Source organism: Vicugna pacos, chromosome 9 (genome assembly GCF_048564905.1).
Source record: "Vicugna pacos chromosome 9, VicPac4, whole genome shotgun sequence".
NCBI classification, from domain to species: domain Eukaryota; kingdom Metazoa; phylum Chordata; class Mammalia; order Artiodactyla; family Camelidae; genus Vicugna; species Vicugna pacos.
Genome location: NC_132995.1, coordinates 3,645,764 through 3,660,677, shown reverse-complemented (window position 1 = coordinate 3,660,677; position 14,914 = coordinate 3,645,764). Strand labels below are relative to the sequence as shown.

The 14,914-nt window shown below is 54.5% G+C and overlaps 1 protein-coding gene across 1 annotated transcript; it reads left to right on the top strand.

Moving 5' to 3' along the window:
- The first annotated feature begins 4,991 nt into the window (after nucleotides 1-4,991).
- MYADM (myeloid associated differentiation marker) lies at nucleotides 4,992-10,886 on the top strand. The gene is made up of 5 exons (XM_006208391.4): nucleotides 4,992-5,144; nucleotides 5,810-5,975; nucleotides 6,312-6,443; nucleotides 8,169-8,234; nucleotides 9,778-10,886. Exon 5 carries the CDS (start codon nucleotides 9,780-9,782, stop codon nucleotides 10,746-10,748), a length of 969 nt encoding a protein of 322 aa, XP_006208453.1. The 5' UTR covers nucleotides 4,992-5,144; nucleotides 5,810-5,975; nucleotides 6,312-6,443; nucleotides 8,169-8,234; nucleotides 9,778-9,779; the 3' UTR covers nucleotides 10,749-10,886.
- Nucleotides 10,887-14,914: the final 4,028 nt, after the last annotated feature.

Below are 14,914 nucleotides of genomic sequence, written 5' to 3'. Positions count from 1 at the left end.
AGGCGGAAATGCATTTATCCGTGCGGTGCTGGGTGGTGTAAGAACCAGAGGAGCCCAGTCGGAGGGGGAGGGTTGCTGAGACACTGAAGATCCTAGGGGCGTGCTTCTGAGGGTGGGCTTGTGAGGCAAAGAGATCACAAGGAACTGAGCCACTCTGAGGGCTCCTCTAGTTCCACCAGCAAGCGTGGATCTGGCCAAAGTCCATGCCAGTGACACTTGGATAATTCCACTCTCCATACGCAAACATTCTTTAAAAAAAAAAAGAAAGAGGTTCAGGGTATCAACGAGCTTCCGTTTCCCTCTCCCTTTCCATTCTGAACTCTCCAGTACTTTCCAGTACTTTCCATGGTTCTAGTTGCTTGGTTTTGCACCAATACCACCTCACTCAGTTACTCGGTTTCCTAAATAAGTCTTGACACCTGGTGACATACATCCTTCAGCTTTGTTTTTCCTTTTCGAGACTGGCCAGGCTATTCTTTCTTTTTATTTTTTTTTTAACTACTGTAGTAAAATATATATAACCTAAAATGTACCCCTTTAGCCATGTCTGAGCGTACAATTTAGTGGGATTAAGTACATTCACATGGGTGTGCAATCGTCCCAACTACCCACCTCCAGAACTTTTTTTTTAACATTTTTTATTGATTTATAATCATTTTACAATGTTGTGTCAAATTCCAGTGTTCAGCACAATTTTTCAGTCATTCATGGACATATACACACTCATTGTCACATTTTTTTCTCTGTGATTTATCATAACATTTTGTGTATATTTCCCTGTGCTATACAGTGTAATCTTGTTTATCTATTCTACAATTTTGAAATCCCAGTCTGCCCCTTCCCACCCTCTACCCCCCTGGTAACCACAAGTCTGTATTCTCTGTCCATGAATCTTTAGATTCCACATATGAGCGATCTCATATGGTATTTTTCTTTCTCTTTCTGGCTTACTTCACTTAGAATGACATTCTCTAGGAGCATCCATGTTGCTGCAAATGGCGTTATGTTGTCGGTTTTTATGGCTGAGTAGTATTCCATTGTATAAATATACCACTTCTTCTTTATCCAGTCACCTGTTGATGGACATTTATGTTGTTTCCATGTTTTGGCTATTGTAAATAGTGCTGCTATGAACATTGGAGTGCAGGTGTCATCCTGAAGTAGATTTCCTTCTGGATACAAGCCCAGGAGTGGGATTCCTGGGTCATATGGTAAGTCTATTCCTAGTCTTTTGAGGAATCTCCACACTGTTTTCCATAGTGGCTGCACCAAACTGCACTCCCACCAGCAGTGTAGGAGGGTTCCCCTTTCTCCACAGCCTCTCCAGCATTTGTCATTTTTGGATTTTTGAATGACGGCCATTCTGACTGGTGTGAGGTGATACCTCATTGTAGTTTTAATTTTCATTTCTCTGATAATTAGTGATATTGAGCATTTTTTCATGTGCTTTTTGATCATTTGTATGTCTTCCTTGGAGAATTGCTTGTTTAGGTCTTCTGCCCATTTTTGGATTGGGTTGTTTATTTTTTTCTTATTGAGTCATATGAGCTGCTTATATATTTTGGAGATCAAGCCTTTGTTGGTTTCACTTGCAAAAATTTTCTCCCATTCCATAGGTTTTCTTCTTGTTTTATTTCTGGTTTCCTTTGCTCTGCAGAAGCTTGTAAGTTTCATTAGGTCCCATTTGTTTATTCTTGCTTTTATTTCTTCTAGGAGAAAATTTTTGAAATGTATGTCAGATAATGTTTTGCCTATGTTTTCCTCTAGGAGGTTTATTGTATCTTGTCTTATGTTTAAGTCTTTAATCCATTTTGAGTTGATTTTTGTATATGGTGTAAGGGTGTGTTCTAGCTTCATTGTTTTACATGCTGCTTTCCAGTTTTCCCAACCTCCAGAACTTTTTCATCATGGCAAACTAAAATTCTGGATCCCTTAAATACTGACTCCCACCACCACTGCCCCTAGACCTGGGTAAATGCTAGCCTACTTTCTGTCTCTATGAATTTGACTGCGCTAAGTAGCTCACGTAAGTGGAATCATACAGTATTTATCCTTTCGTGTCTGGATTATTTCAGAGCATCAAGTCTTCAAGGTTCCTCCATGCTGTAGCATGTGTCAGAATTTTATTCCTTTGGGGAAATGTACTACCCAGCGACATGGGACTAATACAGAGATGTATTTCTGTAAGCTGATGAATTTGAGACAGAGTATAGGAGGTGACAGGACTTGGTGTTTGATTGGATGTGGGAGGATATGGGAAATGAATATCAGTGACAAGTCTTAGGATTCTGGCTTGAGGGGGAGGGGAGAGCTCAGTGGTAGAGCGCATGCCTAGCTTGCATGAGGTCCTGGGTTCAATCCCCAGTACCTCCTTCAGAAAAATTAATTAAATGAGTAAATCTAATTATGCCCCCCCAAAAAACCCCGAACAAATAATAATAAAATAAAAAAGAATGCTAGCTTATGCAGCAAGGTGACAGGTTGTGACATTTATGATGATATGGTGATCTGTGCACTGGAGGGAAGCTCTGTTAATTTTGGTTGAATCTTTTTTTTTTTTTAATGGAGGTATTGAATCCAGACCTCATGCATGCTAAGTGTGCACTCTACCACTGAGTAGACCCACCCCCTCGGCTGTTAATTTTGGATGCATTGAGTTTGGACCTTTGTGACACCCAGTGGAGGCTCAGTGAGCACCCACTACACGTGTCTGGAGCTCAGACGGTCTGGGCTGTGTATATTCCTGTGGGTCACAGCAGAGGTCACCAGTAGTTCCGCCCAGTTTCTTTCCTCTATAATAGAAGATTTATCTGGGTGTATGTTTGCCCAGCTGAAGACTGTCCTCTCCAGCCTTATACGTAGCCATGTAACTGTGTTCTGGGGTATCCCAGAATGAAGTGGGACGTCCAAGGACTGTGTGTAACTTGAGGATCACAGACTTAAAACGAAAGAAGCATGCTGCCCCTCCCCCTCTCCACTTCCTGCTGGCTGCAGCAACAACACCTGGTGTGATCTGGCTCACATGCGAGGTCCCAAATGGAAGCCCTTTGTTGAAGATGACAGCCCAACAAAGGAGAGTGACTCCTTGAGGCTGAAACAGGAAAATGGAGCACGAGGGGATGACCACGTCCCAGGTCTCAGCTGAGTCCCTGGGATGCGCCCCTCCAAATGAAGTTCCTTGGCTTCATGCAGGAAAGAATTCAAGAGCGAGCCATAGTTGAGTAAAAGTAGATTTATTCAGAGATGCACACTGCATAGACAGAGTGTAGGCTGTCTCAGAAGGCCAGAGAGGCCACGAGGCGTGGGGGATTGTTTAGTTTAAAGTAAAAATAGATACACACTCCATAGACAGAGTGCAGGCTGTCTCCAAAGGCAAGAGAGAGCAAGAGGCCGCGGGGTGCAGGGTTGTTAGCTTTTATAGGCTCAGTAACTTCATATGCTAACAAGGAGGGAGTCATGGGAACCCCGATTAATACCTAAGTCGGTAGGAAATGTGGGAGGCCTGGGACGTGGGACTGGTGTTTGAAGTGAGGGTGGTCTTGTGGAATGAAGCCCTTAATCTGCAAGGCCTGAGGACAGGTCCAAGTGGTTAGTGTACCCTGATTCAGAACTGAAGTGAATCACTGGACATGCAGGTGGTGTCCGGAGTTATGGACTGGTTGTTAACAAGGAAGGAAGGAAGGAAGGAAAAGGAAAGGAAAGGAAGGGAGGGGAGGGAGGGAGAAAAAACCCCACACATTTGGTGTCAGAAGTGAAAAACGGTTCATAATCTGTACCCGGGTGAGCTCCCCGCAAAAAGCCTCCCTTACACTCTGGCGCTCAGTCAGCTTCTTTCCCCCGTCTCCCCAGCACAGGCTTAATGGGCTTATGAGCAAAGTGACCATGGCGGGCTATACATGGTCTTGCCTCATCAAAGCTTAGAGAGCTTTGTCACTGATGGGCTGATGGGGAGGCCACCTTACTGGGCAGCAGCAGGGCTGGGCCTTCAGTGTGGTATGGTTTCCTAGGGAGACCAGCCAGATACGTGGTCACCTGAGGACCACCTTGGACCCCTTCCATCGTGGATTGGGCAACGACTTTCCTGCCTGAAATAATCAACTCTGGGTTATATTTGTTTTCCTTGCCCTCCACATTCCTGCCAACGGCGGCATCTGCACACACGCTGAATGGCCCTATTCACCGTCGTGTTAACCCACACAGTATTGCTTCTGATCAAGGAACTCGGTTTGTTAGTAAGTCAGTGGGCGGGTCCACGTACCCCAATCACCCAGAGGCAGCTAGACTCACAGAAGACAGGCACGGCCTGTTTGAGACGGGATTTCAGTGCCGGGATGGAGACCGCATCTCTGGGGTCCACGTGCTGCTCCGCAGGCGGGGTAAACACTGCACGCAGCCAGATTACACAGACCCGGGAACCCTGCGGGTCACCTCTCGGGATCACACCTGATGACTCAGTCTGTAAATGTTTGTTTCCTGTTCCTGCCACCCTAAACTCTGCTGTTTTGAGGGTTTTAGTGCCTGGAGGGGAAGCGCTTCCACCAGCGAGCACAACTGTAGTCAACTGCGTGCGTAGAGACGGCCTCTGAACGACCTGGGGTATCTCAGGAGCTGGGCAGGCAGTAAGAGCGGCTTCGACGCTGGAGGCCGCGGAGGGGCGTGAGTAGAATCCGGGGTCGTCTCTGGAGAACCTCCGGCGAAGACCAGTCCTGACTCCTTGTACGTCCTGACGCGGGGCTCGTGGAGACCCCTTCTCCTGGGCAGGGCACAGGATGACAGGCGGTCTGCGTCTACCGCCTTTGCGGGGTGCAAAAGTGGGCACGCAGGCTGCACACCCTTCTCCCCCGCCCCCCGCTTCTGCCGCGCACACAGCGTCCAGGTGCCCCCCGGCCCCTCCCACTCCGTAGGGCACGCAGCCGGGCACACAGCTCCCGCGTCCCTTCCTACCCCTCCCTCCGCGCCGCGCCGGCCTCCACCCAGGGGCTCGGCCTCAAAGCCTCCTCAGTAGGCGGCCTGGAAGGCACCCAGCAGCAGCCTCGCGGACAGCGCCCCGTTAGCTCAGCGTCGCCCAGCATCCGCCGCCGCCACCAGGCCCCGCCCAGCGACAGCCGCGAGCGAGGCCGTGCCTAGGAAGACTGCGGATCGTGGTGAGTGAGCCCGGCCAGCAGGGAGGGACCCGGGCGCCCCGGTCCCCTCCCGCCCCAGCCCCGGGCCATGCATCGCGCGACCTTCAGCTCCCGCTGTCTTCTTGGCTCTGTCAATCCGTTTCAGGGCCCCGGAGTCGCCCCTTAGAAAAGACCCCGGGGCCCCCCTCCTGCACTGGGGCCTTCCCTCTTGCAGGAACCAGGAATCTGGAGCCCTCAGCACCCCCAGCCTCGTCCTCGTTAAGCTTCTGAGCCCCTCCCTCTTTGTAGGAGCCAAGAATGCAGGCCAAAAATATCTCTCCCTTCCAGACCCAAGAGGCTCGGCTTACAACCACATCTGGGCCCGCAGCCTTGGCGTCATGTGGAACCTGGGAGTCCATGCCCCCAACTCATATCTCCCCGATTCCAGAAATTTTGCTACCAATAAACCCCCTCCCCTGCCCTTACCGACAGTCACATAGGGGACCCAGGGGTGGGGCCCATAAGTCCCTCACACCGCGAATCCCAGTGTAAATGAGGATTAGAGGACCCAGTTTATTCCTCCCTCAAGATCCTTAAACACAGAAATCCAGCCACAGTTCTTTTGGGGACCCAGGAGACGGGACCTCAGCCCAGAAACCCCCTAAAAGCCTAGGGATCAGCACACCCCTCACTCTTTCCTACTTCAGGGACCCAAGAGGCAGAAACCCTAGCCCATAGACCCCATTAAACTGAGAGACCCGGCCCTCCAACCCGCGGCCCCCCAGATGTCCAAGATTTCATCCATCCTGGACGAGCGGGGCTGGAGCAGACGAGGAAGGAGTGGGCAGAAAGGGAGAGGGAGAACTGAGTGAGGTGAGCCTGGGGTGGGGACCTGGGCTGGGGGCTTTGTCCTAAACAAAGTCTAAACAGAGGGGTTGCCATGGCAACGGCCTTCCAAGGCCTGCCCTGGAGACTTCTCTAGAGCTGTGTCGAGGAGGGCAGCCCCCTAGAGCCTCCACTCCGCCAGCTGTTGTGTCTTCCTGTTTTGTCACCACGGAAACAGTGACCTCAGCCCTCAACCCCCACCGCTGGCGGGGCGGAGGATCCGCCGTGTATTTATCCCTGGAGGGGTGTGGTCTTTGCCTTGGCCCCGCCCTCGGGGCGGGGCTGGGATAGCCCTGGCTGGGGGAGTCCCTTACTCGCCTACAGCCCGGATCTCTGGCCCTGCCTCCGGCCCCGCCCACGCACTCTGTCCTGCCAGCCAACCCCACCCAGCCCGCAGACCCTTCTGGTCCGCAGCTGTCGCCTCTGCTTCAGCCGCAGCCGCCACAGGCCTGTAAGGTGAGGCTGCGGGAATCCTTGAGGGTGGGAGCAGCGTCCAGGATTCTTGGGTGCAGAGGGATTCCAAATGTCTGAGTCCCTAGAAAGACGGGCTGGTTCACGACTCGGGTTCCTGGGAGAGCGCTGGAGACCTGAACTCACACAGGTCATGCATCTGAAAAAGGAGGAGGCCTGGAGCCTAGACTGTGGGGTCTGATGGAGGAGAGGCTAGGGGCCTGTACTCCTGGGTCTGATGGAGGAGGGCCTGGGGGCCTGGCTTGGGTCTGAGGGTACAGAAGGATGGGGACTTCTTGGTGCCCAGGTTGAAGGGGACTGGAATCGGTACAAGGAGGTCCTGGGGGGCTGGGGAGGAGCTTGGAGTTGGAAGTCCTGGATTTGAGAGAGTGGCTGACCTCCCCATCCAGGGGACCGAATCTGAACTTAAGACTAGAATGGCCAGTGGGAGGGGGCTGGGGGGCGTGCTGAGATTCAACACCCGTCTCCCATAGTGAGGACAGAGCTGGGCCCCGGGGTGTTGAAAGCAGAAGCTGGGGTTCAGGGCGCGATTATGAGTTAGTGGAGTGATGGGGTGTGGCGCTTGGCGTGGAGGTGGGGAGAGGACTGGGGCGTGGCCGTGAGAGGTCCTGAGCTACGTCGGGAAGCCGCAAGGGTGTTACTTCTCCCTCCTCCGGTCTCTGGCAGTGCATTCCTGAGCTCTGACCTCAAGCGGCGGCTGGGGGCGCTGAGAGTGGAGATGGACCCCTTCCGTCCGGGTGGTCCGTGCACTAACCAACTTTCCAGAGGACACTTACTGATTGTGACCTGCCCTCTTATCTCTGGGAGCGTCCCAACTTCCTCCTAACGGACCGGGTGGGGGCGGAGCAGGAGGCGGCGGGCTCCCGCTCAGCACCTCCCAGGTGGCCCGGGAGGCCCAGCTCTAGCCGAGAAACCTGCCTTCCGGAAGGTGGCGGGAGGTGTGGTTACTATCTAGGGACTGGATTCCAACACTGTGCAGTTTCCTGCCCCAAGGCGGGAGGGGTCCTCAAGGCGAACCCAGGGGTCCGGGTTCCCAACCGCTCCTCTCTTTGAGACCTTCTTGGGGGTCCAGGCTCCCAGCCCACCATATCAGGACCCGGTACTCACATTTTGAAGGACCTAGAAATTCGAACTTGCAGGATTCTCCTCCTGGAACCTGGAGTCGGGGCTTCCCGCCCCACTCCCCACCCCCCCGGAATCCACGAGCAGGGCGGGGGTCCCAGCACCGCCTCCGGGTCCCCGCCACATTCCGAATGGCTGGGCTGACTTGAAGCCCTTATAAGGCACGGAGACGCGGCGCCGGCTGGGCCGCCCGCCCCCGCAGCCACCGCCCAGGGCCCTCCCGCCGCCGGCCCCGCGGTTTTCCCGGCCGGAACAGGGTTAGGATGACACACGCCCACGCCGGCCCGCAGGACTTGCACTTTCTTCGGGCTCCCTGCTTTCCCGCCGGCGCAGTACGGGACGAGGGGAGGAAGGAAGGGGCGGGGCTTCCCTGGGGTCACCCACCCGGACCTCCTTGGGGATCGGGGCCAAGTCCCTGCCCTGGCCGGGAGGCGCGCCCAGGGTCTGCAGAGCCTCACCGCGTGTTCCGGGCGAACCCCGGGCGGGCGGCGGGCCAGCTGGTCGCCTGGGTCCCGGGAGGGCGGAGCCGGGTCCCAGCTGGAGGCTGACGTTCTCTTTCCCTCCTGTCCTCCGACTGGCCTTTTCCAGGTGTCTGACTTAGTCGGCCTCCAGAGCCGAATCTTCCTTTGGTGGGGTCCTCAGCGAAGGCCGCTGGTGAGTGCGCAGGGGTCTCTGGGGTCTGGACTCCTGGGTCTGAGGGAGGAGGGGCTGGGGGGTTGTATTCCTGGGTCTGAGGGAGGAGGACTTGGAGGCCTGGACTCACGTGCCAGAGGCAGGAGCCAGCTGAGCGTCCTGAATATTGGAGTCTGAGGCCAGAGTTTTGGGTGGTGGGTGCTGCTGGGTCTGAAGGAGGGGCTGGGGACATGGACTCCCAGATCCTGAGATCTTTGGGTTCCAAAGAGAGGGGCCCAGATGCCCGTGTATCTGAGGAAGCAGCATGTTTAGGGGCTGGCCTCTTGTGTCTTCAGGGAACTGTTGTGCAGGAGCCAGCTGGGACACTGCCCGACCCCAGAAGGAGGAAGGTTTATTTCCCTATGGCTGAGAGAGGTCTTCTGAGCTTTTTAGGGGTGGGAGCCGAGTGATTAGATATTTTAGGGCCTGAGGGAGGATCTGGACCCCTGGTCAGAAATTGAGGCTAGGCCTTTAGGACAAGGATGTTAAAACCATAGATTCTGAAGGGACAGAAGAAAGCTGATTTCCCAGAGTCTGGTGTGCTTGGTGCTGAGGGCCCAGAGCCTCAGGGTGGGAAGCTGTATTACTGAATGAGAGAGGCCTTGAGTTTTCAGTGGCACTGGACTGGCTGAGAATCTGGGTAGCTGCATTTTCCAGAAGTTGGGGAACTAGCTGGTTGGTTCCTGAGCGGGGCTGGACCCCATGGAGGTAGGCAGGGGGAAGCCCAGCTTCCTCTGCATAGAAGTACTCCAGACTATAGCAGACTCCTGAGATGGAACATTAGTTCCAAGAGGGAGGGAGAGCCCTTAGTCTTCTGGGAGCTGGGACCAGACGCCTGCTCACGGAGAGGCGACAGGCAGGGAGGTTGGGCCCTCTGATCAGACATGGGTTCTCTGAGAATGTTCCCACGTGGAGGCTGGACTCGTGACCATTTGGAGGCTGGAAATATTTAAGTCCGTTAGGTGAAAGAAGGAAGTTGGGCACAGGCGCTGGGGTGCAGAGCTCTGGGTCCCCCAAAGGGAGGAAGTGTGGAGATGGGGTTTTTAAGAGGTCACAGAAGGCAGGGCCTCTTCTTCTGACAGGGGTTATGAGAAGGGCAGGAGAGGAGTGTGCTTTAGAACAGACTCTTGGGTGGCTGGGTGGCTGAGTCCCTGGAAGAAGTAGGGCAGGTTTACGGGTCTGGAATGGGAAGGGAGACATGTGGTTTTACAGGAGGGGGCTTTTGGGGCAAGGAAAGGAGGATCTTGGGAAGAAGAGAGAGAGGGGCCTACGGTCCTGAGCTGACATGGGAGGCGGGAAACCTGAGTGCGGAGTGAAGAGGGGGCTAGCACCTGGGTGACACCTCATCCCAGTAGGCCTGGGACTAGCCTACTTTGAAAACTGGAAGGCCCGCATCCCGGGTACTCCGCCGCTGGAGACCAGATTACTCTGTCCACACTCCCCGCCCCACCAGGGAGGCAAGGGCTGGGAGCCTGGGTTCTCCAGTTTGCAACCTTCTTGGGACACTTTCTTTCCCCTCCCGCAGCCATGCCGGTGACAGTGACCCGCACCACCATCACGACCACCACATCGTCGTCCTCAGGCCTGAGCTACCCGACTATCGTGGGGTCCCCTCGGGCGCTGACCCAGCCCCTGGGCCTCCTCCGCCTGCTGCAGCTGCTCTCCACCTGTGTGGCCTTCTCTCTGGTGGCCAGTGTGGGTGCCTGGACGGGGGCCATGGGTAACTGGTCCATGTTCACCTGGTGCTTCTGCTTCGCCGTGACCCTCATCATCCTCATCGTCGAGTTAGGAGGGCTCCAGGCCCGCTTCCCCCTGTCCTGGCGCAACTTCCCCATCACCTACGCCTGCTATGCTGCCCTCTTCTGCCTCTCGGCTTCCATCATCTACCCCACCACCTACGTCCAGTTCATGTCTCACGGCCGCTCCCGGGACCACGCCATCGCCGCCACCACCTTCTCCTGCATCGCCTGTGTGGCTTACGCCACCGAAGTGGCCTGGACCCGGGCCCGGCCTGGTGAGATCACCGGCTACATGGCCACCGTGCCGGGCCTGCTCAAGGTGCTGGAGACCTTCGTGGCCTGTGTCATCTTCGCCTTCATCAGCAGCCCCTACCTGTACCAACACCAGCCGGCCCTGGAGTGGTGCGTGGCCGTCTATTCCATCTGCTTCATCCTGGCAGCCGTGGCCATCCTGCTGAACCTGGGTGACTGCACCAACATGCTGCCCTTCCCCTTCCCCAGCTTCCTCTCTGGGCTGGCCCTGCTCTCTGTCCTCCTCTACGCCACCGCTCTGGTCCTCTGGCCCCTCTACCAGTTCGACGAGAAGTATGGCGGCCAGCCCCGGCGGTACAGGGATGTGAGCTGCGGCAGTCAGCACACCTACTACGTGTGTTCCTGGGACCGCCGCCTGGCTGTGGCCATCTTGACAGCCATCAACCTGCTGGCTTACGTGGCCGATCTGGTGTACTCGGCCCGCTTGGTTTTTGTCAGGGTCTGAGGCTCTGCCCAGGGGCTCCTGACTCCCTCTTCTCACTGGAGGTTCTCTGCCAAGTTCTGACGTCCTCTGATGTCCTCTTCCTGGTCCCCTCTTTCCTAGGCTTCCCACATCCTTCCCAACTCATCCGGCTTTCTTTCCTCTTTCCTTCACTTCTCCTGCTCTTTTTCCCCTCCTATTTTGCTGGGTTGCCCAGGTCCTGTTTTGCCCCTTTCTCTTCCCTCTCTCTTCTCCATTTTCTCCTGTTTCTGGCTCTTTTCTGGTCATCCTGCCACTTTCTTCATCTTCCTATTTCCTGACCACCTCTTCCTTTTTCCCTTCTGATCCCTCGGGAGCCCTGAGATTTCTTCCTCCTCTGCCCCACCGCCCCCTCCCACCTCCAAAGGTGCTGAGCTCCACATCACACACCCCATTTGCAGCTGTTCATACCCTGGGCCTCCGGAGGGGCCTCATTGCCAAAGCATGCCTGCCCGCCCTGCTTGTGCCTTAGTCGGTGTGTGTGTGTATGTGTGTGTGTTTGGGGGTGCGGTGGGGTGGGTAACTAGGGATTGGGCCTCCTTTCTCCCAGCAGAGCGGGGTGTCCAGTGCATCTCCGCTTCAAGTTAAAAAACAAAACTCTAGAGGTCAATAATTTCCAATGGGCAGAAGCCTTAAAGCATAGACCCTGGGTCCCTAGGCCCCACCTGGTGCTCAGCCTCACCTGAGATTGGCTCCAGAATTTTTGCCAGGCTTACTAGAACCCCACTGCCTCGATGCCATCTTAAAGGAGGCGAGGGGTGGATACCTTCCATCCCAACTACTCTGGGGTATCAGAAAGGAGCCGGCAAAGAACTGCATGGTCTTGAAGAAAACAAGTATTTGTGAGGGGCAGCGATGTGGCCCTCCAGTCTCAGTGTTAAAAACAGCATCTCCATCCTCTGCAGGGAGGAAGGAATATGGCCACTGCCAGCCTTAAAGGTGATGCTAGCCTGGGTTTTTTCCTTTATTTTTTTCTGGTCACGAGGGCCAACAATTACTGGACGGCTCTGTTCTTAAAAGGGAAGTTTCTTTTCAAAAAAAACTTGGGGGGGGTGGGCTGGGGGGCTGGGAACTGCTACTGTGCCACAGTCAAAGGAACTGCATTGCCTGAGTGTGTGGTGCACACACACATGTCTTTCTGTGTGCTAGTTGCTTTCTGCTGCTGCTTCCTGCTTCTCTGGGACTCACATGCATAACATGATCTATATAAATGTATAAATATATATTTTATTTTTTTTTAATTCCTCGGAGCTTCTGGTTCCCATCAGCCCCCGCTGTCAATCATAGAGAGAAGCTTTGTCCCTTCTCCCACATCTGTAATGTTCGTTTTTTAAAAAACCTCAACATAAAGATAAAAGAAAGACTTGTGCTTGCTTTATTGTTATCCAGGAGAAAGGGCAGGGCCTCAATTCCTGGGTTTGGTAGGAGAAAGAGGCTGGGGTCAAGATGACATTGGCTTCGTAAGAAAAAAACTAGCTAAGTCTGGATCTTCCAAACTACTCCCTCACATCAGGAGAGTTAGAATAGAAATGAACAAGATTTCGCCCTCCTTGGAGTCCCACGAGCACATCAGAAATACAATGTCCCTTTCTGAGTGTGGCATCTTTCCTCCAAAATCAACTCTTCAGGTGTCCCACATCACGAACAGCCTCTCAGGGCTGAGAATGCAGGTACTTCTTACCATTCTCTCCTCTCAGTCAGTTGGTGGCTCATCAAACACTATTCTTCCTCCTAAATCCTGTTGATATCTGTCCCCTTGTCCCGGACCCAGCTCAGGTTTCAATTGGCTTCACCTGAGCTACTGTCCCAGCCTCATCCTTAAGCCTACCTGCAGCCTACCCTGGCCCCAGAGGGATGCTCTGCCTTCAACATCCAGATCTGATCCTGCCCTCCCCTGCTTAAATCCTTCTATCCCACTCAACATGGTCTATAGGTAATACCAAAGTCCCTCAGTCAAAGCCTTCAGGGTCTGACCCTGCCTATATTCCCACCCTCAGCTCCATTTTACTGTCAGTTCTAAGCTGCCTGACACACCTGGTCCATAGAACACCTTGCTGAAAATCAAATTAATTACTCCTGCAGTGACTCTCTGACCCACGGTCCGTTTCTCCAGCTTGAGGACGATCACAAATACATCAATATGTGAATCTGGAAAAAAACTCCAGGATCATGCAACCTATCTTCTTCATCTATACCCGCAAAAGCGATTGGGCAGAGATCCTGCAAGGGAGGGAAGGATCCCGCTGGAGGAGGGGGAGGGGCTAACTAGAACAGGCGTACGTCTTTTTGGTGAGGAAAAGGCTCCTTTTGATCTCTGCAGTGACCACCCCAGAATTCTGACTCACACCAGTCCCCACCTTCCCAAAGGGCGTCTTGCACCCCCCCCGCCCCCGCTTCCCCATCCCGTGCTTGAACCCTTTCTGGAAGGCACCAGGCACAACCGCTGAAGAACCTGGGGGTGAATGCTGGTAAGTAGAGAAAGAACCCAAGCAGAACTAGAATAGGGCGCGGTGGGATTCCTAGGTCAGTTTTAGGGATCACCCCGCCCCCTATTCTCTGTCCTGGGGCACGGCAGAGGCCTGGAGGTGCTGGAAAGTCAGTGGATCCTACGTTTGGGGGGCTAGGAGAAACCTCGGATACTCTTATCTCCCCTTGGGCTTCCGGGACCTGGACCTGGACTCCCAAAATTCCCAGAGAAGCTGTGATGGGCGTCCGGCGTACCCAGGCGCTGCCGCAGCGCCCCGCCCCGCTTCGCGAAGCATGCCGGAAGAGGAAGTTCTTGGCCGCGTTTGGGGAACGGCCAGTCCGCTGTCCTAGACTACAAGTCCCAGAATGCAAGGCACCCTGCAGCCCCGGGCGGGCCGTGGTTGCCCTTGGCAACAAAGCGGTTTTCCTCGGAGCCCGGACTAGGAAGCTCTCGGGAGCTGGGGGAGGGACGAAGCGCGACCAGAGAGGGAAGGGACGCTGGTGGAGGCACAGAGGGGGGAGACGGGAGGAGACCGACGGGGTCAACAATCAGACAGACCCTCCCAACCCCCTGACGGAGATGCAGAGTAGTACAGAGCCAGCAGGAGACTGGGACTGAATCACAGAGGGACGTGGAGGGAGGGAGAGGCCCCCAGAGATGAGAGAGATTCATAGAGCCAGGGAGACAAATAAAGTGGGTGAGAAAGGGACAAAGATAGAGTTGAGGCGGGGGAGGGGCTGGAGGAGAGGGAGAGAGACCCCCAGGGACAGAGAGAGAGAGACTGACAGAACCAGAGAGTGGGCTAGAGAGAGGGACAGGCACAGAGACATACCGAAGGAGGAAGAGGCAAGCACGAACAGAGATTCGTAGAGACAGAGACAAATGCATCTACAAAGACATGGACACGGAGGGAGAGGGATGGGGAGAGAGAAATAGAGGGAAATAGAAGAGGACAGACAGAGAAAGAGAGATTGACTCTCAAAGAGAAAGACATGGGGTGTTGGTGGCGGAGAGACAGATCCACAGAGCCAGAGAGACAGGGAGAGGAAGAGATTCAGGGGGACAGAAGTGCAAGAATTTATGGACAGGAAGAGACAGAGGGAGACTGATTCACAGTGAGACAGATACCAAGACCCAGAGAGGGTCACAGGATGAGTGACAGACATAAATGGAGACACACAGTGAAGAAAACAGAGAAATAAAAACAGAAATTCTCAGAGACAAGGAAAGGAACCCTGATCCACCCAGAGAAACAGGGAATGAATGCGCCAGGAATACAAGGAGAGGAACAGAGACCAAGGGAAAGAGACACTTCCGGAGGGAGGCATAGACGTACAAATTCACGGAAGTCCAGAGAGAGAAACTAAGACTCGGGTGGCATCAGAAAAAGTGAGACACCAGACCTCCCTGTTCACCACTGGATCTCAGCTCTAATACAAAGTTTGTGTAACGAAACACAGTGACAGACACAGAGCTCCGAGTGGAGCTGCAGTGGGCTAACAGACCCACCGAGGCACCCTAGTAAAGAGGAAGATGGGCCACGCGACAGATTGGGGAGGGGGCAGGGCACGGCTCAGAGGATGCCCCCTCCCTTCAGCCAGCCCCCAGAGTGGGTGTGCGCACGTGTGTGTGTTGGAGAGGGGAGGGCATTTGTCCCGAGTCTCAAGGAGGGGGGGACGCCTTT